Genomic DNA, 25,204 nt, shown 5'->3' on the forward strand with positions numbered 1-25,204 from the left:
TGATTCAAGATGGCAGACTGGATACATATTTTTCTCCCCTCATCTCCATCGCCCTCATAATAATGAGAATAATGAATGAAAGAATGGTGAAAGCTAGTAACAGAAAAAAGAGGAAAAGGGGAAAGAAATTATGAGTAGATGAACAGTTGCAAAAATTTCAGCAAGATGGAGACAGTTGGGAATGTCGGTGGACCAAGGAAGGGCCGCTCTCAGGTGAGTGCCTGGGGCCTATGGTATGGGGAGCCCTTGGACTGGGCACAGCCCTAGAGAACAACAGACTTAGAACAAGTAGGTGTGATAGAGACAGAAATGAGAAGTGGGGCTGAACCCCAAGGGGTAATATAGAACATCCCTTTACCTCTGGAAAGCACAGGTAACCTTCTCCATGAGCTGAGGAACCATCAGCTAGCATGGGCGTGCACGGAGCAGGGAAGCCCTGCTGGCTCCCGGCTGGCTTGCCACAGAGTAAGTGGTCCAGTATTATTGCACATATACATGGAACGATTACAAGTTGGGAGGAACAGGGAGAGGGGTGGGAGACACAAGAGTGAGGGAGCTAAGTCCTCTCCTCTAATGGCATGAGGTCTACAGTGACAAGTCAGGGAGCTGCAGAACAAGTTATTATTTTGATATGCGTGGATGTAATGCACAGGAAAGCTGACCCAGATGTGGCTGTCCCTGGCCTGCTGCACTGGTGGCGGGCTCGAGCTGAGTGCAGGCCTGGGCCTCGGCGTTCTAAGCCCTTCCATGTTACTTGTTTTTTTAAAAACATATGCATGTAGTACGTTGATTCAGAATGAAGGGGAAAGATGAAAAAGAGAAAAGAGATGGAAGTGGATTTGTGATTATATAGGAGGGATTTCAGTTGACTGTGAAAAGGGGTTTCTGAATGCCAGGTGTCGCTCAGACCCCCTCGGGTTGTCAGCGTGGCCGTGCAGTTCTGGTGCTTCCTGCCAGATGTGTGAGGCTGTCTGGGGTGCCGTCAGCTCCAGCCTAGGCACAGGGGCAACAGAAGGGACGCTGGGGCCACATTTTGACTCCCAGAGGTTGGAGGAATGAAAGCAAGCAGCACTGTGGGGTCTCCTCCCTCCCTCAGAGAGAACTGTAGAGTGGCCCTCAGCATAGCCCTGAGCTCTCCCCAAATTGCTGGGGAAAGTGAGAATAAGGTCCTACCGTGCTCTTCTTTTCTCTTTCTTCTCTCTCTCTCTCTCTCCCTCCCTGCCACCTTCTCTCCCTCCTTCCTTCCCTCCCTCCCTCCTTTTCCTCCTTCCCTCCTTCCTTCCTTCTGAAGAACAGCTCCATTGAGGTTGCTGGCAGCTGCCATTTGGGGGGGTGAAGCAGTTGTTCAAACTGGGCGGTCATAGCCTATGTCTCAGGCCCCACCTCCTGCCCCTGTGGGATTTTCTTCCCATTCCTAGGCTCCCTCAGTATATTAAATTATCTCAGAGACATCACATCCTAGTGGACATCAGGCCTCAAGTGAAGTTTTTGGAATTTTGCCTTCCCCAGGATATGTGTGGGCAAAATCAGAAGTGGTTGACAGCAGAGGCGGTGATCAAACAGGTCGCAACCTCCTGGGGATCACATTTCAGAACTTCTGTCCAGGTTCCCTATAATCACAAGTGGATGCCTCAGATCATCATCCTAATGCTTGGTTTGGAAAAGAGGATGAACGGGTAAAGTCAAGGACACCACGCCCTGGCTGCGCTTTGACCCTTTCTCATGCATCCTGAGCTGCGAGGTTTCCCTCCTTGTCCTTATGGTTCACCCTTATGGCTATATTACTTACATCGGGAAGCCCCACTCTGAACCTCCACTTGCCATCGCAGAAGCTCATCAGCCTATTGTAGCTCTTTGGCATGGGTAGCAAACAGATTTCTCTTCATTAGAAGAAAGATCTTCATGACCACCCCAGTTTCCTCTCCAGGCCTCCTCTTCACGTTTATTAGGGTTGGGAGAAGGAATGGAGCGGTGGGTGTGAGCATTTGGGTCTTAGAGCTTACAGCCCACCACACCTTGTGGTGACACCCCTTGCATTAGCCTTCTGCTCGAGCTTCCTTCTGCAAGATGGTGGCTAAAGACGTGCGGTTTTACACACATGGAACCTAGCTGTTTATACTGGCATACCACACAGACTTCACCATTTACGTGGGTTCTGACCCTCTCAAAGTGGGATCCTTGAATAAATAAATGTATTCCAATGACGCGGCCAATGCTTATAATATTAAAAAACAAAATGGGGCACTTGGGTGGCTCAGTTGGTTAAGCGTCTGACTCTTGATTTCAGCTCAGGTCATGATCTCAGGGTCCTAGAATCAAGCCTCACATTGGAGTCCACACTGGGCTTGGAGCCTGCTTGAGATTCTCTTTCTCTCTCCCTCTGCCTCTCCCTCCATCCCCACCCCCACTCTAAAAAAACAAAACAAAACTGTGGATTTCCCTTCAAAGCCTCAGAACGTTATTTTGAATACTTTCATGGTTGCAAGTCTATTTAAAAATTAGTTTTTCCTTAAATCAACTCTATTGAAATATAGTTTATATATAACAAAGTGCTCAGATTTTAAATGATTGATGAGTTTTGACAAATGTATACATCGTGTAAATCCTGCCACAATCAAAATATAAAATTTCTACCACCCCAGAAAGCCCCTTCAGACATAAATGCAAACATCAAACTTTTTAGTTTGGGTTTAGAAACACCCAACAATGATTTAGCATTGAGCCAAGTAAATGAGTGGGGCAGCAGAGTGGACTCAACGCTGCTTTGTGCCTTGTGACCTTTGCGGCCTATGGCCTGACCTAAGGCCGCACCGAAGGGGGGCTAATATGACTGAGGACAGACCATTGGAATGAACCTGCAGCTTCCTGAGTGACTACTCTGATGGACTAGTTTCTGGGGCAAAGACTCATGAGTTAGAGTATTTAAAGACACATTAATTCACTTGACAACAACTGAGCCCCAGCTATGGACCAGGCATCATTCCAAGCAATGGGAGAGTGGCACCCTAAAAACCATTCATCATCTTTCCTCCCTGCAGTCTCTGTCTGGTGGGGGGACATGCCAGTAAGTGAGAATGATGTAATTTTAGGAAGCTAAGAAGTCAAAAAAGTAGAGTGAGGGGATAGAAAATCATGGTGTGCTATTTTAGGAAAGATAATACAGCCATGTAACACATCTTTATTTTATTTTCGTTTTGTGAAGAAATCACAAGGCTGATTCTACCATAAGCTGCTTTTTAAAGTGACATGGGATCTTCCTGAAAGTGTATTTTGCAAAGTGCTAGTATCTGTTATATATGTATATATATTAGACTGTGCGTTGGGGGAGGAGGGTTCCATGGTTGGAGAAGTATGGAGAAAGTTGGATAAAACAGTTAAGCAGTTCTTGGCCAAAGACTTTTGCAGAGTCTTTAATATGCTAACACGAATTGTAAATCTTCATGAGGCAGGATGATAGTAAGCAAAACTTTCCATACTTTTTTCTCCTGGGAATGCTTTCAACTTCAAGCATCTCAAGTGAGTGGTGTTCTGCATGGCACCTTGTGGGAAATTCTGCTCTAGAGTTCTCATGCAGCAGGAGGATGGAAAGCAACAGAGAGGCTCAGTTACTTGGGCAAGTGAGGGGAGTGGAAGAAGTCTCCACTCACTGAGCATCCCTCACATGTGCGATACTCACTGTGGTCCAGGCAGGGGGCCAAGGGCTTAGATGTGCCCCTGTGGAGGCCGCACGACAGCACCGTGAGCAGGAATCATCATCGCTCCCATTTCTTAGCAGGGAAGCTGCTAGCGGAGAGGTAAGATACAGAGCCAAGGGTCACGCCGTTCCTTGCAGAGTCTGCTCGTTTGACTCTGAATCCAAACTCTCCACACCCATAAAACTGTGTTGTCTGAAGGATGGTGGAGGGTGACGGCAGCCCGACTAGCAAACCTTTTCCTTCTCCCACCAGTGCATCCACGTGGACTCTTAAACCCCGTGTTCTATTTCTCCTGCAAGGGTCAGTGTTCGCTGCTCCGTCTCATGCTGGCCATGGAGTGAGTTCTTGGTAAGATCAAGCAGCCTGCGTCGTGGTGCCAGGGTCCGGTCTGCATAAGCTCAGGAGGTGGGGTCAGATGGCTGTGACCCTGAGTGGCCCTGGCCAGATAGCTCTCCTGGAACTATCCATCCACTTCTTCCCCTTGCTGGCATTTTCTCCCCTGCGGCTGTGCATCTGCTCATTCCTCTCCATCTGCTGAAGCCACTGGAATGAGGGGCCCACATGGACGCCAGCACTTCTACCAGGACACCCGGGAAGCGCCCAGACCTGACAGGGCTGCAGTGGCCAAAAGTGATGAAGTTGGCTTTGTGAGGGGGCGTAGGACGTGGAAAGGTGCTGGCTGGCTCTAGGCAGAGTCTCCTACCTATCGAGGGGTAGAAAATAGGAGATTTCTGTATTTCCTGGAAAGAGCAAAGGCATGTCTTTCAGGAAAGACCTGAGACATTTTTTCTCCCACTGTCCTCACCTTCCTCTCATGAGACTGCTGGGGAATTTGGTAGAGGTTAGTCACTCCTATTAATTCATTACTAATTTGGTTAGAGGGAGACTGGTCTTTTCTGAGCTTTATGCTCAGAAACTCGGGTGTTCCAAAACTGAACTTGCTGTCCTCCCTCTCTGTATATCCCTCCACCTGGGGCCCCTGTCTCCACACATGGCCTTGCCCCCTTCCTGGCGTCGAGGCTGGAAACTCTGCTCCTTTTCTTCCACCCTGAATCAGTCCACCTGAATTTGGTCCAGACCTCATACTCTCTCCCAGGCTGTTATGACAGCCCTCACTCCTGCTGGATGCCACCTCTACTGCCAACCATGTGCCAAGCCATCAAGAGGCCTCTGCAGCCACAGGGTACTGTGATTTTTAGAAGCAACTTTGAACTAGACACATAACTGAGCCCCATGCTGGGCAAAACAAGCCAAGAAGACGTAGTTATTGAGACCAACAAGGGGGAGATAATTCTGTCCAGATCGTGAGCAAAGACACAGACAATGAATGTGTGCTGTGGGGAACTTGAGTTGTATGACCTTGTTGAAGTTTGAAGGGCAAGGTGTGTGGTAGCAGGTGTTGCAAGCAATCTAGTGCTGCATTACAAAGCAACCCAGAACTTAATGCTTCAAACCATGACAGCGTTCGGTCTGTTCACACATCTGCCATCTATATAAGGCTTGGTGGGATAGCTAATTTTTGCTCCACTTGGCATGAAGGCTGGGGCTGGAATCCTCCAGAGGCTCTTTCAGCAACATGTCTGGCAGTGGATGCTGGTTGCAGACTGAAACTTTAGCTGGAGTTGGCAGGAACAGTGACATGTGACCGCTCCATGAGCAGGGAAGACTGGACTTCCTTACAATGTGATGTCTGGCTTCTAAGGATTCCAAGAGAGAAGGAGCCAGACAGATCCTCTGTCAGGACTTAGCTTCAGAAGCTACATAGCATCACTCTGCTTCATTGTCTTTATTAGAAGCAAGTAACTAAGATCAGCTCTGATTGAAGGGGAGGGAACACAGACCCCACCTCTTGAGGAAGGAATGTCACTGTCACACTGGAAGAGATGCGTGAAGGACAGGAGATACTGGTGTAGCCATCTTCGTAAACTACAGTCAGCCACAGCAGGCATGGCACAGGAGGCAGGCAAGGTCTAGGGTCTACAGCATCTTAAACAGCGAACCAAAGGCATGGGGTTTTTATCTTGTAGGAAGCAGAGGGGCCAGTGAACAGTATTCATTTGGGATAGCCCGCTCACATCTGAGTTTGAGAAAGCTGTCCTGGGGGTGGTGGGATGCAGGATTTTCAGGGGGCAGGCAGGATGCCAGTGAGGGATTGCTGCAGTAATCCGGGGAGATAGGTGGGCCGGAGACAAGGCATGACCCGCACACACAGCACAGGGCAAGTTGGAGAGGTGCCAACGGGAAATCAGGGGGCTTCCACCACTTTTGATTCAGGAGGCCTGGCTTTGGGCCCGAATTCTATATTTCAAAGACACCACCACCTCCCACCTGGTGATTATGGATCAAAACTGAGGTAAGAACCACCAATTTAGCCCAATTGCCGCACAGGGAAATCAAGGGCCCGAGAGGGCGGGAACTGGCTAAAGTTGCTCAGTGGAGTGAGCAGCAGGCCCCAAACTGGTCCAGCCCAGGTTTCTCAAGCGGGTAGTCCCTAAGCCCAGAGCACCAGCTGCATGCAGGGTGCTGGGCAGGCACTTGGCATCCCCCTCTCTGGACTTCAGTTTCCCCATTTGTAAAAGACAGTGGGATTAGTTTTCAAAAATGCCTGTATCACAAAAACTTAAGAATTCCAATATATGAGGTGAAGCAGAGCAGAGGCTCCCCAGGGAGGCAGGGATGGAGTACTACCTCTGCCTCCACATGTACAGGCTTCCTTCTGGAGCGAGGAGCAAGGTGGCCGCAGGCTCAGGAAGGAGGCAGTTGGGAGAGGCGTGGGGTTCCGTGGGTGTAATGGCCTCCTTGGACTTGGAAACTATGAGCATGGTGCGTGGGCAGGCAGCCAGTGCCGGGCCCTGTCGGAAGCCCCAGGCTGGCCTCACCAAGGCTCTGCCCTGGCAGGTAGGAGAGGGAATGTCAGCTCTAATCCCACAGCCCAGAGAGGGGCCCCTGCACACGGGGTGGGCTCGGCTGTGCAAGGAAACAGAAATGAAGGTGGAGCCCCAGTAGCTGTCCTAAGATGCCAGCCCTTCAATTAAGGGAAGAACTTTGGCAGGCTATGAAACACCAGGGCACCCCACCCTCCCCTGAAGGAAAAGTGCAATCTTCAGAAAGGGGCACCTTACGGGGGAGCTCAGGGATGTGGGGCTCCTGGCTCTGAGCCTGCTCTGGCCCAACCCACCAGCCGAGAACCCAGGAAATCCCAGAGCTCAGCCTGGAGCCAACTCCAGATGCTACAAACCGCTGTCCAGCCTCCTAGCTGTGTATCTGTCCCATCAACCCCAAACTTAAATTCACGCACAAGACAGGCACGTGGGATGGGATAGGATGCAAAGACAATGGCCTGGGGCTTTCCCGGGGACCCTATCATCTGCCCAGGAGAAGCAAGCGCAATCACAGATACCCCAGATAAGAGGTGATGACAAGCTGGGGGGTAGCCATTCAAACCAGGTGGTTTGCATCATCATGATGCATTAGAGGTGAGCCTCAGAGAATGGGTGTTGAGGGTAGAGACGGGAATGGAAGACAGGTCAAGATGAGTGAAGCAATGTGGCCTAGGGCTTCTTGTGCCCCTGGGAGTGACCTGGACTGGTGGGAGAGTCGCCTCCAGGCCTCCCAGGACACAAGGGGGAGGGCAGAGCAGTGCCCGCTGGGTACGGTGGTGCGGCGAGGGAACTCAGCAATGCCGAGTGCCCTGGATGTGGGCCTGGTGAGTCAGGCCTTTGCCTCAGGGGCGCTTCTCCAGCCCTGAGGTTTTGCAGGGCCATTTCTGCTGACTGGGATGTGGATGGCAGGAGTGGGAATGGCGGACAGCACGGAGCGATGCACGGGGTAAAGCACTGGTGTAACCATGACACTGTTTCACCCTCAGGACCATCCCGTGATGGAAGTGTTCCCAGGGAACAGGTGAGGCAACAGGCCAGACTGCGGGCCGCCATGCCGCAGAGGTCCCACGGTGGAAGGCTGGGGTCCTGGCGGGGCCAGCGGCCCCGGGCCTCACCAGCCGCGTGTCTCCCCACAGGTGTTCGTGCTCTGCCATGGCCTCCTGCAGCTCTGCCAGCTCCTGTACAGCGCCTACTTCAAGAGCAGCCTCACCACCATCGAGAAGCGCTTCGGGCTCTCCAGCTCCTCCTCAGGCCTCATTTCCAGCTTGAACGAGGTAAGCAGGAGCTTCTGGTCCCTCAGACCCCACTCGTGCACCCGCCTGATCCCAGGGTCCTGCTGGGGGCTCTGGGGGGGACAGGGGCACGGGGAGCTGGGAGGTACACGTGGGGAATAGGGACCGCTAGATGCAGTAGGCGTGGTGGCGGCTACAGTTCCTGAAGCTTCCCTGCATCAGGCCCTCAGCAAAGAGCGTCTGGCAGCGCCTGACCTTGGGGCCTAGCCACCGCAGCCCCGTGAGTCCTCCCACCTGACAGATGAGAGCACTGAGCGTGTGCAGCGGCTCGCCCCAGGGGTGCAGGGCTGTCTGCTTCCAAACTGTGCCTCTCTGATTGAGTTCTGTGACCACTCACAAGTTTACGTGGCCTCTGCTCATCCATAGTCCGGGGCTAGATGAGTCTTAGCCGTGCAGGTGGAGAAGCAGCCCCAGGCCTGGCGGCTCCTGTCTTAGCTGATCGCAGGAGCCAGAGCTGCACAATGGCCTTGACTCCCAAACAAGGTCAGATCTCTGTGACCTCCCTGCAACGGGGATTTCACACCATCCCTCGGTGACTGCACATCAAAATTAGACGAAGATGGGGTGGCCCCAGAGATCGGGAGTGGAAGGTCAGAGGACAGGGTCAGCTAGGGGTCACTGGAAATCAGGGAGGAAGAGGCAGAGAAGGCAGCAGAGCCCCCTCCGTTGCAGCTGCAACACTGGTGGTTCCACGTGAGGAGATGGGGCTCCCTGGCCTGGCTTCTCTCTTCTCCTTCCACAAGGCCCACTGTTCTGCGATGGAGGCATGGCCTCCCCCTCCCAGAGCAGAAGTCGATCTTCCCTTGACTTAGTGGAAATCAGGCTGATGTAGTAATTTAGAGCCTGGCCTCCACCAGAGCAGCTTCTCAGATAGAGCCATAAGAGAAAGTGGGGTGCCTCCTAGCACCACCCTCAGCCACTGCCTCTCAGTTTCCCCATCCCCCATCCTGCTTCCAGCTGGAAACGCTCCTTTGCCCTCACTCCTTCACCCTCAGTGGCTGACACAGCAGTGCCCTCAGGAGCCCCTGCCCTGTCCAGGTCCCCCTTGCAGTCCCTAAGAGTGGGGGTGTCTCTGCATAGCCATGGTTTCCAGATGAGGAAGCTTGCATCTAAAACCTAAGTGCCCCATCCAGGCTAGCCACGTCCATGCACACAGTGCAGCCAGCATCTGAGCCCAGGTCTGTCTGATGGCCCCCCATGCTAAGGCCTCCCTCTGAACCCCAACCCACCTCTTCTACCAGTCCTCCCCCCTCCCTTGTCCACAGCCCTGCTCTTCCCCAAATCCTCTCCTCCAAACACATGGCCAGAATCTCTCTTGGTGCCCCTCTGTGCACACACGCCCCCAGCATGGGCTGTCTCCTGCACCCGGGACATGCAGGTACTTGCCCACATGCAGCCCTGTGGCCCATCAGTCATCTCTGCTGGCCTCAAGGCCTCACCTCTGAAATCCTTCCTGGAGCCACTGCTTCCTGTCTGTGTCTGTGTCCGTGTGTTTTAGCGTGTGCGTATGTGTGTGCATGCACACGTGTGTCTCTATCTGTGTGTCTGTGTCGTGGCTTCCTGTGATGCCAGTGACCGGTCTACCTCTCCACATAGACTGTGCTCCTGCAGCTCGGCTAGCTCCTGCACAGCGGGGATCACAGTACGGGGACCTGGCACCCTTCCACCGACTGCACCCTCCTCGTGTTGGCCTGTGACTTTAATAGTTCCCCTGGCACATACTGTCCTCACTCATGAAGGGAAGACAGAATCTCTGACATTCGTGTCACTGCAGTCCTATCCTGAGACCCTGGCAGGCGTCACTAATCAACCACAGTCGTCTTTCCAGCTGAGTCCAGACTGAATCCTTCTCAGCTCCGTGTTCTAGGCACGCTACTAATCAGTATCAGATTAGTTATCAGGCAGCGGCCCAGTCTCAGAGCCTTCCAGGCTGATGGGTGAGTGAAGGGGAGGGGAGGGCTGGGTACTAAAGGCCAGCGGCAGGATGAGGAGCTTAGCTGATGGGAGAAGACATGGGCATCTTGCCCTGTGTAGCGGCTGCTTTTCCTGCCCACTGCTAAAGGCCAGGCCTGAGCAGACAAAATCAGAGGGAGCCCTAGAGGCCCCCCTTAATGCCTCCCACCAGTTTGCCCTGCGGCCCCCTGGGTTTGGGACACGGATGGGCAGGGATGTGTTACAATGGGGTTTGGTAAGGACGCTCAGATGGTCTAACAGGAAGTCCACAGAGCTGTTGTAGAGGGGCTGAGGGGCTAAGGCGTGGACTACAGAGGCTCTCCTCTCCTCAGCTAGAACAGCTTCATGTATATATATAAATAGTTTATTATATTATATTATATTATATTATATTATATTATATTATATTATAGAAACACTGTTTTTGCCAAGGGATTCCACTGCTGAAGAAAAGTTTGGGGACCAAGGACTTAAGCCAGCATCAGCCATAACAGCTGTGGAGGTCCCACTTTCCGCTGAGAAATGAGCGCGTGCCCTGGGAGTGCTGGAAGGGCCAGTCCAGATGGGCGGGGCCCAGGTACCCCAGGCCTTCCTCCCCCTTTGGGGCACTCTGCCGTCCCTCACCCAGACCATTTAAAGTCAGCTTCAGTTAGCTTAGCTGATGTAGTCTGACACTTACAATCATTTCTTGAAAAAATGATAGAGAAATAAAAAGATGGGGAGATAAAATCTAAGAAGCTTAAGAATAACGCTTTGCTTCCAGGTATGGGTTTCAGAATCTCCTAGAATAATATCTGGCCAGGGCTGGAGCAGGCCAGATCAGGCTGCTGGATCAGGCTGGGCTACCTCCCCACACACCTTCACACCCCCTTTCTGTGTGTTTTTAAACCATCTTACTCTTGGCCGCAAAGGAGGGGTCTTATGGGCAGTTGTGTCCTCTTGCAACAGCCTGTCATTTGTTCATTCATTCACTTATTCAACAAATATTTAACGAGTACCAACTATGTGTCAAACATTGCTCTAGGTGCAGGGAGGCAGGAATGAACAGAGATAAAAATCTCTGCTCGTGTAGCATTCTAGTGATAAATATAACCTTTGTTTATAGAAATAAATAAAACTTGGTAGATCAGATTACAGTAAGTGCTATGAAGAAAAATTAATGGAGGGGAGTGGTGGTTATATTTGAAATAACTATTTAAATTATAAAAATATTTAAATATAATTTAAATTATAAAATATATTTATAGCTTAAATTATAAGCGATATTTAATTATTATAAATGTAAGTTATACTTAACTCCTTTTTTATTGATATATAATTGACATTTAACCTGATATTAGTTTCAGGTATACAACATAATGATTGGACCTTTGTATATATTGCAAAATGACCACCACAATAAGTCTAGTTAATATCCAGCATCTCACATAGTTACAATTTTTTTTTCTGAGGAGGAGAACTTTTAAGTTCTGCTCTCTTAGCCACTTTCAAATAAATGATACAGTGTTGTTAACTATAATCACCATGCCGGGCATCCCCGTACTTACGTCTTTTATAACTGGAAGTTTGTACCTTTTGAGCACTTTCACCCATTTCGCCCACCGCCACCCCCTTATTTTTCAGAGAAGCCCTTCATGAGAACTTTCCATTTGAGCAGAGGTCTAAAGTAGGTTAGATGGCAAGGAAGCTCTGTGGACAGGTAAGAGAAGGGGCAGCAAGTACAAAGGCCCCGTGGAGGGTATGTGTGCAGCTAGGAGGACAGCTGGAGGCAGAGCAGCTGGGGCGGAGGGGAGGACAGGGTTGGAGGAGAGCAGGTCAGAGCCTTCTCGGGGGAGGAGGACAGGCTCCGTAGGGCTCTGGAGGCTCTGGGACAGACTTCACCTTGACGGTTTGGAGTTTGAATGGAGGGAATGTGGTCTGATGTGTCAGCAGAACCACTCCGGCTGCTGGGTGGAGAATAGGCTGCAGGGAGGCAAGAGGGGAGGCAGACGTCTGCTGAAAGGAGGAGGCTGCTGTAAGAAGTTCAGGTAGGATACGGCCAGGGCTCAGACCAGGAGGTAGTGACAGAGGTGGGAGAGAAGCAGCTTGCAGGTGGCTGCTGAAGGTCCAGATGGCTGACGGCTGCCTGTGGCTGTGAAAGAGCAGTCAGAGATGACGCTCAGGTTTTTGGCTTGAGGCATTGGTAGGATGCAGGTGCCAATTCACTGAGATGAGGAGGACTGGGGTGGGGGGACCAGGTTTTCGGGGAGGGGGAAGATGAGGTGTGAGATTTGGCTGTGCTGAGTCTGTGAGAATTAGAAGCAAACACAGAACATGGAAGGCCATGGGACCAGATGAGCTCACCAAGACAGGAACGGAGGTTCAGGGACTGAGCTATGGGAGTTGAGAATTCAGGGAGGCAAGGAGGAACGAGCCAAGGAAATGGAAAAGATGCTGCCAGTGGAAGAAAACTAGGAGAAGGTGGTATCCGGGAAACTCAGTGAAAGAAATGTTTCAGGAAGGAAGAAATGGTCATCTGAATCACATGGTGCTGAGAGGTAAAGTAAGAAAACTGAGAACTGGCCAGTTGGTGATCTTGACAAGTCATATACCAAAACGCTGGCTCCTGTTTCCTGAGACAGGGGTACCTGCTTTTCCAGCCAGAAGGAGACTGTGGTCTGGACAGGGCAGGGTTGTGGGTGCTGACATTCAGGGCTCCTCCAGTCCAGGTGAGCTTACATTCTGGGCCAGAGGATCTTCTCTTTGGATGGAGTTGTAGTCAGAAGATTTGCCAATACCCTGTTCTATCATTTAAGACCTTGCTCCCTAAGCTGGGCCTTCACTTCCCTTCCCTGGCTCAGGGTGGGGCTGGGAGACCACACCTTCCAGGGAGCACCAAGAACAGGGAGTTACTGATGTTTACGGCCCGGAAGGAACTTAAGGATGGCTTAGTGCTCCTCCCTCACTGACAGGAGTGGAAGTAAGCCCAAGGAGGGCCGGGGCAGGTTAGTAGCAGAGCTGTGGGGCAGAAACCCACTTCTCTGGGAGGCAGTAGACGGGTCCAGTTAAGACTGGGTGCTTTAAACTCAGGCAGTCCCAGTTCAAGCTACCTCCTAATCTCATAGCCAGGGCAAGTTACCTACTATTCTGAGTCCCACTGTGGTCACAGAAAGAGAGTTGTTGCATGATGAAATGAGACAGTACATGTTGCTTGGTGGTTATTCTGACTACCAAGCCAGCGTCCCTAGGGCATTTAGTTAGAGAGTATGTGCTGTTCCTAGGAGCCAGCCAGAACTGGAGGCTTCCTTGGACTTTGCCCCAAAAGGTTTGGGACTAAGATGGTTGAAATTTCAGCAATGAGCTTTTCCTGGTCTCTAGATACTTCCCTTTGTCTGGTCCAGGAGGCTGAGGCTGGGAAGGAATTCTGACAATAGGGGAGAGCTGAAACAGCACCTCCTGGGCCCCCTGTGAGGCTCTGGGCGAGGCTGGCACTGGGGGGCTCTTGCCTGTCTGCTTTTCCTCGTCCAAGTACAGTCAGGTCTTCTCTGTGGGTGAGTAGGGACAGAGTCTCTGGCCTCACTCAGCTTCTCTGCTATCTCTGCAGATCAGCAACGCCATCCTTATCATCTTTGTCAGCTACTTCGGCAGCCGGGTGCACCGTCCACGGCTGATCGGCATTGGGGGTCTCCTCCTAGCTTCAGGTGCCTTCGTCCTCACCCTCCCACACTTCCTCTCAGAGCCCTACCAGTACACCGTGGCCAGCGTTGGTAAGTGGCCTCCAACGCCTGCTTCAAGGGGATAAGGAAGGAGTGGGCATCTCACCAAAGTTGGTGGAGATGCTTCTGGGGCAGTGAACACCACTCTAGGCCATGCTGTCCGCTCCCAGCAGAAAGTATCCTTGGCTTTTATTTTTTGCTTCTCCCCAAAGCACATCTGAAAGTGAAAACATACAGAATTGTGTAGAGCTTCGGAGCAGCCCTGACTTGCTGAGGTCAGGGCATGCGGCTGGTGGCTCACCTCCCCCTGTGATTCCCTGTAATTCCCTGTGCTCCATGCAAGGAAGGATCCAGTGCACACAAGCAGGGATGCTTTTGAGCAGTGCCTGTGATGGGCTTGGCGGAGGCTCAGAGCATTGCCCATGATGAGATCTGTGGGTTTTCTGCATGTTTAATCATGTGTTTAATACTTCCTGACATTTGTACATTCGTCCATCATTCTTTAGGTTACAATACACTTAAACTGTGTTCTCATTTGATTCTCCTGGACACCTGTGAAAGGGAGAGAAAGGTCTAAGATGAAAACTTGGCACTCAAAGTTGTCCAGTTGTCCAGTAACTTTCCCAAGGGCACCAGTCAGTTAGGGTCTAATTCTTAGACAAAGTAGCCCCTTCTGTAACAGAGTCTCTGGTTCTTAGTGATATGCCCTGTGGTAGGGAGAGATGTATGAGGATTTTACGTAAGTAATAAATAAGGAATTAAATAACATGAAACTGCCTGGTAAGAGTTCCATTTTCTTTAAAAAATTATTTTATTTTTTAATATGAAAAAATCAAAATATAGCAAAGTAAAGAAAATAACACAACACTTATATACTGCTCATTAAGATTCATCTGTTTTCCTTCAGATACCTCTTTTTTTTTTCTTTCCTTTTTTTCTTTTAACAGCTTTATTGAGACATAATTCACATACCATACAGCTCACCCATTTAAGGTATACAGCCTGGTGGTTTTGGTATATTATGGTTTTGGGAGTGTGTGTGTGTGTGTGTGTGTGTGTGTGTGTTTCCAAGTAAGGTCCATGCTGGGTGTGGAGACCAACACGGGGCTTGAACTCATGACCCTGAGATCAAGACCTAAGCTGAGATTAAGAGTCAGAGGCTTAACCGACTTTGCCACCCAGGAGCCCCTCTTATGTTATTTTTTAATGGTGGTAACAGGGTGATAGGCATTAAGGAGGGCATGTGATGTAATGAGCGCTGGGTGTTACATGCAACTGATGAACCACTAAACTCTACCCCTGAAACTAAACGTACCCTGTATGTTAACTAAATTGAATTTAGGTAAAACATTTTTAAAAAGAAAGAAGACAGTAACTCCCTCTTGGCTCCTCACTTCCTCTCCTTCAGGGGGTGGCCAGTCACCTGTGGTTGGTGTGCTTCAGCTCACCGCCTATCAGTGCACTTTTCTTCCTTCTAATGTCATGTCTTATTTCTTTAGTTTTATTTGTTTTTCTTCTACTGGTGTGGAAGTTACACATTACTAGTTAGCCTTATGTTGAAACATCTAAAAAAATTATTAGAGAGTAAGATTGACTTTTTGGGGGGTGATGCCCAGTTCTATAAATGTGAACACACTGAGAGATTTGTGTGACCACCACAATCAGGGTACAGAACAGTTCCATCACTCCAACACGTCCATCATGCTGTTCCTTTATAGTCACACTCTCCCCAGCCACCGCAACCACTAGCCCATTTCCATCGCTATAGTTTTGTGGCTTTGAGAATAACACAGAAATGGAAACATAGAGCATGTAACATCTTGAGACTGGATTCTTTCCTGGGCCATAGGCCTTTGAAATTCACTGAAGTTGTTGCATATATCGCTAGTTCATTCCTTCTTCTTGCTGAGTGGCATTCCGTTGCACGGATATACCACAGTTTACCTGCTCACCCATTGAAAGAAATTTGAATTGTTTCCGGTTTGTACCAGGTGCAAATAGAGCTGCTATGAATATTTGTGTTTCGGGTTCTTTTTTGTAAATACAAGTTTATGATGTTGAACATCTTTTCATGTGCTTATTTGTCATGCATGTATTCTCTTCAGGAAGGTGTCTGTTCAAGCCTTCTGCCCATTTGGTAATTGGATTATTCGTTTTCTTATTGTTCAATTTGAGAGCTCTTTATAAATTCCGGGTACAGATTCTTTATTGGGCAGAAGATTTGCAAATGTTTTCTCCCAGGCCTTAGCTTATCTTTTATATTCTTTTAACACCATCATTTGCAAAGCAAAAGTTTTTCATTTTGATGAAATACAATTTGTAATTCTTTTATCTTTAATGGATCATGGATTTGGTGCACATTTAAGAACTCTTTGCCTAATTCCAGGTCAGGAAAGTTTTCTCCTATGCATGTGTTTTTTGTTTTCTGGGGTTTTTTTCTTGTTAAGTTTTATAGCTTCCCACTTATATTTAGATCTATGATCCATTTGAGTTAATTTTTTATAAGATTCTTTTTCTTCTTTTTGTATATGGATGTTAAATTATTTTAACATCATTGATCAATAAGACTGTCTTTTGGGGTGCCTGGGTGGCTAAGTCAGTTAAGCATCTGCCTTCAGCTCTGGTCATGATCCCAGGGTCCTGGGATCGAGCTCCACATTGGGTATCCCGCTCCGCTGGGAGCCTGCTTCTCCCTCTCCCTCTGCCTGCCGCTCCCCCTGCTTGTGCTCTCTCTCTCTTTCTCTCTCTCTCTCAAATAAATAAATAAATAAATAAAATCTTAAAAAAAAAAAAGACTATCTTTTCTCCACTAAATATTTTTTGCACCATTATTAAAAATCAATTGGTCATACTTGTGTGGGTCTTTTTCTAGACTTTCTGTTCTTTTCCATTAGTCTCTGTGTCTGTCCTTTCCCACTATCACACTGTCATGATTCCTGCAACTTTACAGTTAAAACTTAAAATTGGGTACTATGATTCCTCCAGCTTTATACTTCTTTTTCAAAATTGTTTTATCTATTCTTATTCATTTGCCTTCCCACATAAGTTTTATAATCAGCTTGTCTCTATCTAAAAAAAAATGCTTCTGGAATTTTTATTAGAAATGCATTAAATTCATAGATCAATTTGGGGATCCTGGACGTGTTTATCAAGTCTCCCAGTCCATGAACACAGTATGCCTCACCCTTACTCTTACATTTTAACACTGACTTATGACGTAACAAACTCTAAAGCTGATGAATGTCTTTATTCTCTAACAGAACAAAGTATGGATGCTGGGATGTTTTACTGCTCACTGTCCTCTTCCATCTTCCATGTTTTTGTTGTCCCGTACTTTAGTTCTGCCTGTCTTTAACCTCCCCCTAGTAACCATTATTATTATAGTCATTGTTAGTTATAAATAAGCCAGCATTTCTGTGTATTTACCCACAAGTTTACTGGTTTCTTTGCTCACAATTGCTTCTGGCATTTCACCTACACTTGTTGATTTAATTTCCTTTCTCCTGAAATATATTCATTAGCATTACTTGCTGGTGGGCCCATGAATGAGAAAATCTCTAAGTCTGTGTCTGAAAATGTCAGTTTTACCCTTGTCCTTGCATTATGGTTTGGGTGCAAGCAGGATTTTAAATGCATAGTTGTCTCCTCTCAGTGCTTTGAAGGTACCATGCTTCTGTCTCCTGGCTCCTCTTTCGGGTATTGGGACTTCTCCGTCAGTCTCATAGTCTTTCCTTTCTGGGAGTTCTGTTTTTTCTTTCTAGTTGACTTTAAGGTTTTCTCTTGTCTTTGTGGTCTTGCATGTCTACCATATGGTGTCTAAGTAAAGGTTAATTTTTACTTACCTGTTTGGAAGTTCAATGTGCTATTTCTTTTGAAGATTAAGGTTTTTTTTGATTCGGAAAAACTCTCAGCCAGAAATGTTCCCAATATTGCATAGCCCTATTTTCTCCATTCTTTCCTCTAAAAATCCATATAATGTATTACATATAAAAATATATAAAATATATGTAAACACATATAATATATAATGTATTACATATAATACATTAATGTATACATTACAAAATGTATATAATACATTTTGATGTCTGCCCTCCTCGTCTCTTGTCTTTCATAGTTTCGAATGCTTTATTCATCTAAGTTACCTCCTGGGTGATCCAGGTACGTCTTCCTGCCCACTGAGTCTCCCTCCGGCTCTCTTAATCTGATCCAACTCATACTCTACATTGTACATTTTAATGGCTCTATATATTTTGCTAATTTCTAAAAGTTATTATGTTAGTTTTTCCTATCTCTCTGCCCTATTTTCATGATTTTTGATATTGCCTTATGACTTCTATTTTTACTTTGGTCTCTTCAATTATTTTAAACATATTTATTTTATAGTCTTTTTCAGTTTGCTCCCCTTAGCTAAAGTTTTGGGAATGCTAATCCTCCCATGTTTTGTGTTTGCTTGCTCTTGTTCATGGTGGATTATTTCCTGTATGTTTTATAATGTTTGACTCTGGGATCATTTGTAGTGGGATTTTTTTCCCCTGTAGAAATTTTGTGTGGTCTGGGTTGGGGGAATAGCCTTACAAAGTGGTTTTGCCTTTGCATTCACTCAGCACCCCAGGAACAACACTGCTTTGGGGCTAATTTTATGATAATTTATTGATCTGGGATAAACTTGTACATGTTTTGAAGGACGTAAGACATGACAGTGGTTTTGTGATGAACAGCAATGAGAGGCCCAGTCCACAAATGGTCATCTTTGGCACATCGTATTGGAGTTGAAGATGTCTGAGGATAAATGAGCCACCAAAGGATATGCTAAGGGAATAACTGATTCTGATTCCTGTTTACCTGTTTACTTAAATGTCAGGCTTTTTTTTTTCTTTTCTTTTTCTTTTTTTTTTTTTTTTTTGTCATATCTAGAGGTCAGGTTCAAGAGTTGAATCACTTAGAATGATAAAGGGATTCCTTTTTTTTTTTTAAAGACTTTATTTATTTATTTGAGAGAGGGAGAGAGTACACACATGAGCCAGGGGGTGGGGGGCAGAGGGAGAGGGAGAAGCAGACTCCCTACTGAGCAAGGGACCCCATGTGGGGCTCGACACCAGGACCCCAAAATCATGACCTGAGCCAAAGGCAGACGCTCAACCAACTGAGCCACCCAGGTGCCCCGAAGGGACTCCTTTATGGGTTGTGAGACTTCGGGTAGGGAGAGATAGGTGGCTGGAATGGAAAAAGAATGGAGCCCGAGTAGCAGTGTCTAATGATGAAATGGCTGTTGGGTTCTGATCATGAGAATCTTCCCCACCTCTATGTAAATCACCAGTGAACTTATCTCTTCTCATGACTGCGTTACGGCCTTGTATCTATTTGGACTATGTAGAGACTGAATCCTTCTTCAAGTAGGTCCAGGAGGAAGACAGACCCAAACCTAGGTGTCCTGCCATGCTCTTTCTCCTCCTCAGTCTAGACAAGGGATTTGAGGCCAGCTCTGTAGGAGAGTTGGGTATTGCTGGCCACCCTGCCAGAGAACCCTGTGCCAAGCCCACTCCAGACCCAGGGTCCCTGCACTTCTTCAGCAGCATGAGGACTGGGTTAATGAAGTCAGCAAGGGAGTCTGGGGCACCGGAGCCAGGCTGAGGGGAGGGCACCCTGCCAGGCATCACACACTCTGGGTTGGTGGGTTGGCTGCCCGAAGCCTGGGCCGCATACCAATGGCATTTGCTTCACAGAAAGCAGCCACCACAGAGGGTGGTTAGAGACGGGTGGGCCTCTGAAAGCAATCACTCTGCGCCTTGTTAGGGACAGTCCATTGGCTGGGGTTCAGCCCACCATGGTCCTCCCTGCTGACAGGGAGACACTCTGCCATTCCCTGCTTGACCTCAGTGCTCTTAGCCAAACTCCAGTGAGGGGGAACCGAAGGGGACTGGGACAGGGGCCACAGCTGGCCTCTCAGCCTGCAGGGAGGAACCACAGGCCGGGAGAATAAACTCTTTCATTGTCGTTGCTTGTTTCATCTGTGTAAGTGCTATGTGCAGCCATGAGGCACAGCAGTCTCCCTTGCTCTGGCTGGGGTTGGAGCAGCAGCTGGAAGTGCTCAGAGCTGAGACACCTTCAGGGCATCTTCCCGGTGTCAGGAGGTGGGAGGAGGACTTTGGCCCAGGAGCCACATCCGTGGCATCTCTCTGGGGCTGTGCGCTGGATACCAGTGCAGCATGGGTATGCGCTATGCTAATATGTGCAAATGAAAATATCCAGAAGGTCTCACTTCATGGGAAAAGTTTGAAACGCAACTCCTATTTCAAATGTATTCCTATGGGAACTTTAGTTTTGAATTATGCAAGGCGATCAGGAACAAATGAATTTTATTAAATGCACCACCCTGAATGGTGTTCTGGAGTCAGGCAGTCCTTGGGAATGGAGACTCCCTCACAGTGCATCCTCGGGCCACCTCCTCCACAGCTGAGGCTCAGTTTCTCCCCGTATGAAATGGACACTTGCTCACAAGGCTACGAGGGCTGGGAGGATGCTTGCTCAGAATTGAGCCTGTTAAACGTTGGCTTTTATAACTGGCAGTGGTGGGGTAGGGTGCTTGGGTGGCTCAGTCAGTTAAGTGTCTGACTTTGGCTCAAGTATGACCTTGAGGTCCTAGGATGGAGGCCTTCGTTGGGCTCCACGCTCAGTGGGGAGTGTGCTAGTTCCTCTACTCTTCCCCCAGCTCATGCTCAATCACTCTCTCTCTCTCCCTCTCAAATAAATCAATAAAATCTTTGAAAAAAAATTGGCAGTGGTGAGGATAAGATATGTATGATGCTGGGTAAACTAGGGTCCCAAATGAGCAAGCACCCCGCTTCCTGTAGCAAGCTGAGTCGCACAGCTCATGGCTGATGGGCTGGGCATCCTGTGGCATCTGAAGGCAGCTTTGCCCCGGTCCTCACTGTAGGTCTTCTGCTCTGGCCTGGAGCAGGGCTCCTCCCTCAACATAGTCCCTGCTGCATCCTCCATATGTGAGTCCATAGGATTTCTCTCAGCTGAAGCTTGGGCTGCTATTTTGCTGTATTCCCAGACCCTCAGTCGGAGCAGCCTCGTGTGATGGGTGGAGCACGGACTTCAACATTCAAATGCAGCTCAGCCATTTACTTGCCAAGGCTCCTTAAGCAAGCTCCTACTTTACCTTTCTGAACCTCAGTTTCCTTATCTGTAAAATGGGACCCATGATACCTTCACTTTCAGGGTGTTCTGAGGGCAAAATTAACACAAAATAGTATAGGTAAAATGCCTACGTTAGCTGTCCAGCAAATTTTTCTTTGCCTACCCTTGATGTGACATTTGAAATTTGTTACTCATAAGTAATGACCCCCAGACCTGTTATGTCTTGATTGCTGGTTTCCTCCCCTTGGAGCAAAGCTACTCCAGAAATGAACATGGGAAATGAAGAGTAACTATGTATTTTAGGAAAAAAATAAAGAGGGGCTGAACATTGTGGGAATCATGGAGACCTTTAACAGCTAATTGCTAATTTTAAAAAGGCCAGGCAGACATTTATGAATGTTTAGATTTTCTAAATGTCAGAGGGGTCCGGAAATGTGGCCTGGCGCCTTTAGAAAAAAAGACTAGTTACCCAGCCAAGGCTCCAAGACCACTTCTGGAAGGCGCAGAGATGTTTTGGGTAGATGGGAAACAGGCCAACGTGACACCAGTTCCCTCAGGACAGAAGAGAAGGGTCTTCGGAAACCAGTGTCTGGCAGGACTAGGTGTAACCTGTGAAAGCTCCTAAGCCAAGTCCAGAGGGAAGTCGGCCCCAGTGCAGACAATGGATGGACACAAGCAGGGAGCTTCCTGCAAGATAAGAGGTGGGGGTTGGATTGTATTTTTGAAGCAGTCATGAAAAGAAAGGGAAGAGTCACTTTCTAGTCCTTAAGTCATAAAGGTGCCAGCTCAGCCATGCTCATTCGTCCCAAGGGTGTCCCTGGGAAGGAGGGTGGTAAGGAGGCAGAAGGAGGGGAAGCCTCAGGCTCCTGAGTGACTGTGTTTCTTCCTCAGTGGACAACACACAGGGCCTGGAATCAGCTCCCCAAACCCCAGAGCAGAACCCAGTCCGCTGAGCTACGGGAGCCCCCGAGGGTCCTGCCACTGAGGGAACTGCTCATGGCCAACAAGCCCAGGGCTGTTCAGTGGTGAACACCCAGCTGTGGTGTGAGATGGGTGTGCTCAGAAGGTGTTCGGCAGCGGGGAGGGGGAAGTGTGAGTGTGTCTCTGGGGTAATTGTGTATACGTGTGTGTGTGAGGGAAGGTATACTGGTGTGGACAGGAAGTGGATATATGTGGAGAAGGGAAGGGTGGGGGTAGGGACCTATGCAAGGGAAGAAATGTGGGGGAGGCGTGGAGATGGGGATGTATGTGAGAGGGGAAAGTGTGTATGGCAGGGGTTGGTGAGGGTGTGGAGGTGGGGGTGTATCTGGGGGGGAAGGGGAAAGTGTGTGTGTGTTGAGGGGGTTAGTGAGTGGGCAATTGGGGTAGAAGTTGTACAACCTGGCCAGTTGGATCTATTTAATCTGAAAAGGGAAAGAAAACAATAAGGGAGGGGGGGAATCACAAAGCACATGGGGGTGATTAAATCAACTGAGAAAAAAAATAGCCCCAAACAGATGAATATAGCAAAACCTAATGAAATTTGATGTGGAACATTTTTTAATACATAGTGTAGGAAAGAATAGAAACCAATGGGGAGAAATGATAGAAAACGCTAGGCTGTGGTGTTGAACATTTGGGGAAGGCCTGGGAAGGAGCTGGGGCTCCTCAGGTGAACTGGTTGTTTCCATGGCAATAGGACCATGGCCTCTCTAAAGGCCCTGGCAGTCGATATGAGAGTTGTTGACTGTCTGTCAGGCTCTCTTAACATCTGTTTTGTGGGCAAGCTACAATCTCCCCCTTTGGCCAGCCTGGAAATGAGAACCTCTTGTTCTCCGAAGTCTCCAGCTGAGGCCTGAGTAGGGACCTGAGTGTGGCTCCCCCTCCCAGTCAGGCCCCCAAGGCTTGTTTAGTCATTTCCCCTGTTCAGGAATGAGGCTGGCGTGGCAGCTCTGCTTGGGTCTGGTGGGGAGGGGGGCAGTGCTAGGCAAGCAAGCTACATCCTGCAAGTTGTATCCTGCACCCTGCTCCCCTGGGGAGACACTTCTCCAGCATCTCCGGCTGAGTGTATGTCTTGGGCATGGTGAGTGGTTGCAGGGGGTGGTCTCCTCGGGAGAGTCAGCACACAGGGAGGAAAAGAAAGGGTGGTTACTATTCCAGTGGCTCAGGAAAACTGTTAGGGAGTGAGGGATAGCCCCACAGAAACAGTGTGGGCCCCTGTCCCACTGGGGATTATGGTTTAAAGAAACCATTGATCTCTTCTGCAGGAGGCCTGGGGCTCCCTGAGCATCCCTGGAGGACACAGGGAGGAGCTTTCTGCCCTTCTTGCCACACCTGCTAGAGCAGAACCGTTGGCTGTGCCCAGACACCTCCTGTGGCCCAAAGGTTTGAAATGGGAACCACCAGGCACATTTGGGTAGTGTGTCACTCACCAGGAGACAGGAAACCAGCAAGAGACAGGGCAAAGGACTCTTCAGGATTCAGAGCTTGGATTGGCCAACATCAGAAAGGATGTGAGGCTCAGATCTAAAGGGGGGAAACAGCACAGAGAAGTCAGGACCACCATGATGGTGTTAGGAGGTGAGGCCTTTGGGAGGTGATTAGGTCACGAGGGTTGTGTCCTCATTAATGGGATCAGAGCCCTTATAAGAGGTCAGAGAGCCGGGGCGCCTGGATGGCTCAGTCATTAAGCGTCTGCCTTCAGCTCAGGGCATGATCCCAGAGTCCTGGGATCAAGCCCCACATCGGGCTCCCTGCTCAGCGGGAAGCCTGCTTCTCCCTCTCCCACTCCCCCTGCTTGTGTTCCCTCTCTCGTGGGCTGTCTCTCTCTGTCAAATAAATAAATAAAATCTTAAAAAAAAAAAAAGAGGTCAGAGAGCTCCCTCACTCTCTTTCTGCCTTGTGAGGACATAACAAGAAGTCGGCAATCTGCCACCCAGAAGAGGCTCTCATCAGAACCTATCTGTCCTGGCTCCCTGGTCTCAGACGTCCGGCTTCCAGAACTGTGAGAAATAAATTTTTGTTGTTTACAAGCCACCCAGTCTAGGATACTTTGGTATAGCAGTCCAGACCAATTCCATTAGATTCATTTCCTTGGTTGGAGCCCCTCCTTACAGCCTCAGGCCTAATTTTGAGTGTTCAGGTTTTGGACTGTCTTTTTTTTTTTTCTTTTTATTTTAAATTAACATATAATGTATTATTTGTTTCAGAAGTACAGGTCTATAATTCATCAGTCTTATATAATACCCAGTGCTCATTACACTCATACCCTCCCCAATGTCCATCACCCAGTTATCCCATCCCCCTACCTCCCTCCCCTCCAGCAACACTCAGTTTGTTTCCTGTGATTAAGAGTCTCTTATGGTTTGTCTGTCTTATTAACTATTCCTCTCAGTTTCGTGTCATTCACAAATTTGTCAGCTGTTCCTGCTTTCACCCAAGTCTGTGACAACGGTGTTGAATGGTATACAGTTAGGACCATCTCCTGGGTCGCACTGGCCCATTGATGCCAGCCCTGGGCACGCTTTGAACCAGTTCTCCCCAGAGGACTCCCCAGACACGTGTCCACATCTTGTCTACCAGGATATCATGACAGGCTTTGTCAAAAGGCTTCCTCCAGTCAAGTAACACCATGTTACAACTTCCTGCTGGTCTGTGAGCCCCATTAACAAAGGAAATGAGGTTGGTTTGGCATGACTGGCTCTTGATGAACTCATGTTGGCTCAGCCAATCACTTTTTTTTTTTTTCGAAGAGCTCCTCATCAGCCTGTTGAATAAACCTGTGAAGAATAAGTTCTGCTTCACTCCCAATTGGGGGGTACATATTAAACTCACATCTCTTCCAATATTAATATTAATAAAATGCCAAAATTAAAGTTAAATGGCTTTAAACCACCATCCTTCTCACTCAGGTCTATCTTCCGTCCTTACTATCCACTAAAAAATAGTTTTGATGATGAGCCAAGCGCAGGCAAGGCCTTCTTCCTTGGCCTGGTGGCAGTTCCTTAGGGTGCAGGGGCAAGGGTATGGGTGGGGAAAGCCCCTTGCCAGCAGGGTAACGTCCAGCCTTGTTTCACTGTGCACAGTGGACCTGCCCTCTCACGTCTGGCTCATTGGTCACATGGCCTCCTCAATACAAGTAGGCATTTTCCCCGGGGCCCCCGCTAGTGCCAGGGTGACGCTGTGTGAAGAGGTGATCAGCCTCAGTCTCAGAACTAGTCCTGCAAACTCAGTCTGAGAGCAGAACATAGGAACACTCCTTCTACTCCCTGAGCTCACTCTTTTCTTTCAAAGATATGAACCCTTCCAAGCAGCTCCTTCATTACAGTCCATCCTCTGCTGGTGATCAGCACTGATCTTACTTGTCCCTAGTCTAGACCCAGCCCCCAAGTTCTTAGAAACCTGGGCTTTATCACCTGTCTCCAGGGTTCCACCCTCTCCCTTCTTCATTTAAATTTCTCAAAGTTTCTGGTCTCTTTGGATGAAAATTGATATTATTTGATCACTATGTCCCAGGTTATAATATACCCATTATTTTTAATCCTAATAAGAATATCGCAAGG

General features: G+C 48.5%; 1 protein-coding gene across 1 annotated transcript in view; it reads left to right on the plus strand.

The window, feature by feature from the left end:
- The first annotated feature begins 7,374 nt into the window (after positions 1-7,374).
- SLCO2A1 (solute carrier organic anion transporter family member 2A1) overlaps positions 7,375-25,204 on the plus strand; it is a 44,319-nt gene continuing 26,489 nt past the window's right edge. Inside the window, exons 1-3 of the mRNA XM_008711354.2 lie at positions 7,375-7,401; positions 7,714-7,851; positions 13,406-13,568. Of these exons, the coding sequence (XP_008709576.2) occupies positions 7,375-7,401; positions 7,714-7,851; positions 13,406-13,568 (328 nt within the window). The remainder of the gene's footprint in view (positions 7,402-7,713; positions 7,852-13,405; positions 13,569-25,204) is intronic.

This window comes from Ursus maritimus, unplaced genomic scaffold (genome assembly GCF_017311325.1).
Source record: "Ursus maritimus isolate PB19 unplaced genomic scaffold, ASM1731132v1 scaffold_20, whole genome shotgun sequence".
In the NCBI taxonomy this organism is placed as follows: Eukaryota; Metazoa; Chordata; class Mammalia; order Carnivora; family Ursidae; genus Ursus; species Ursus maritimus.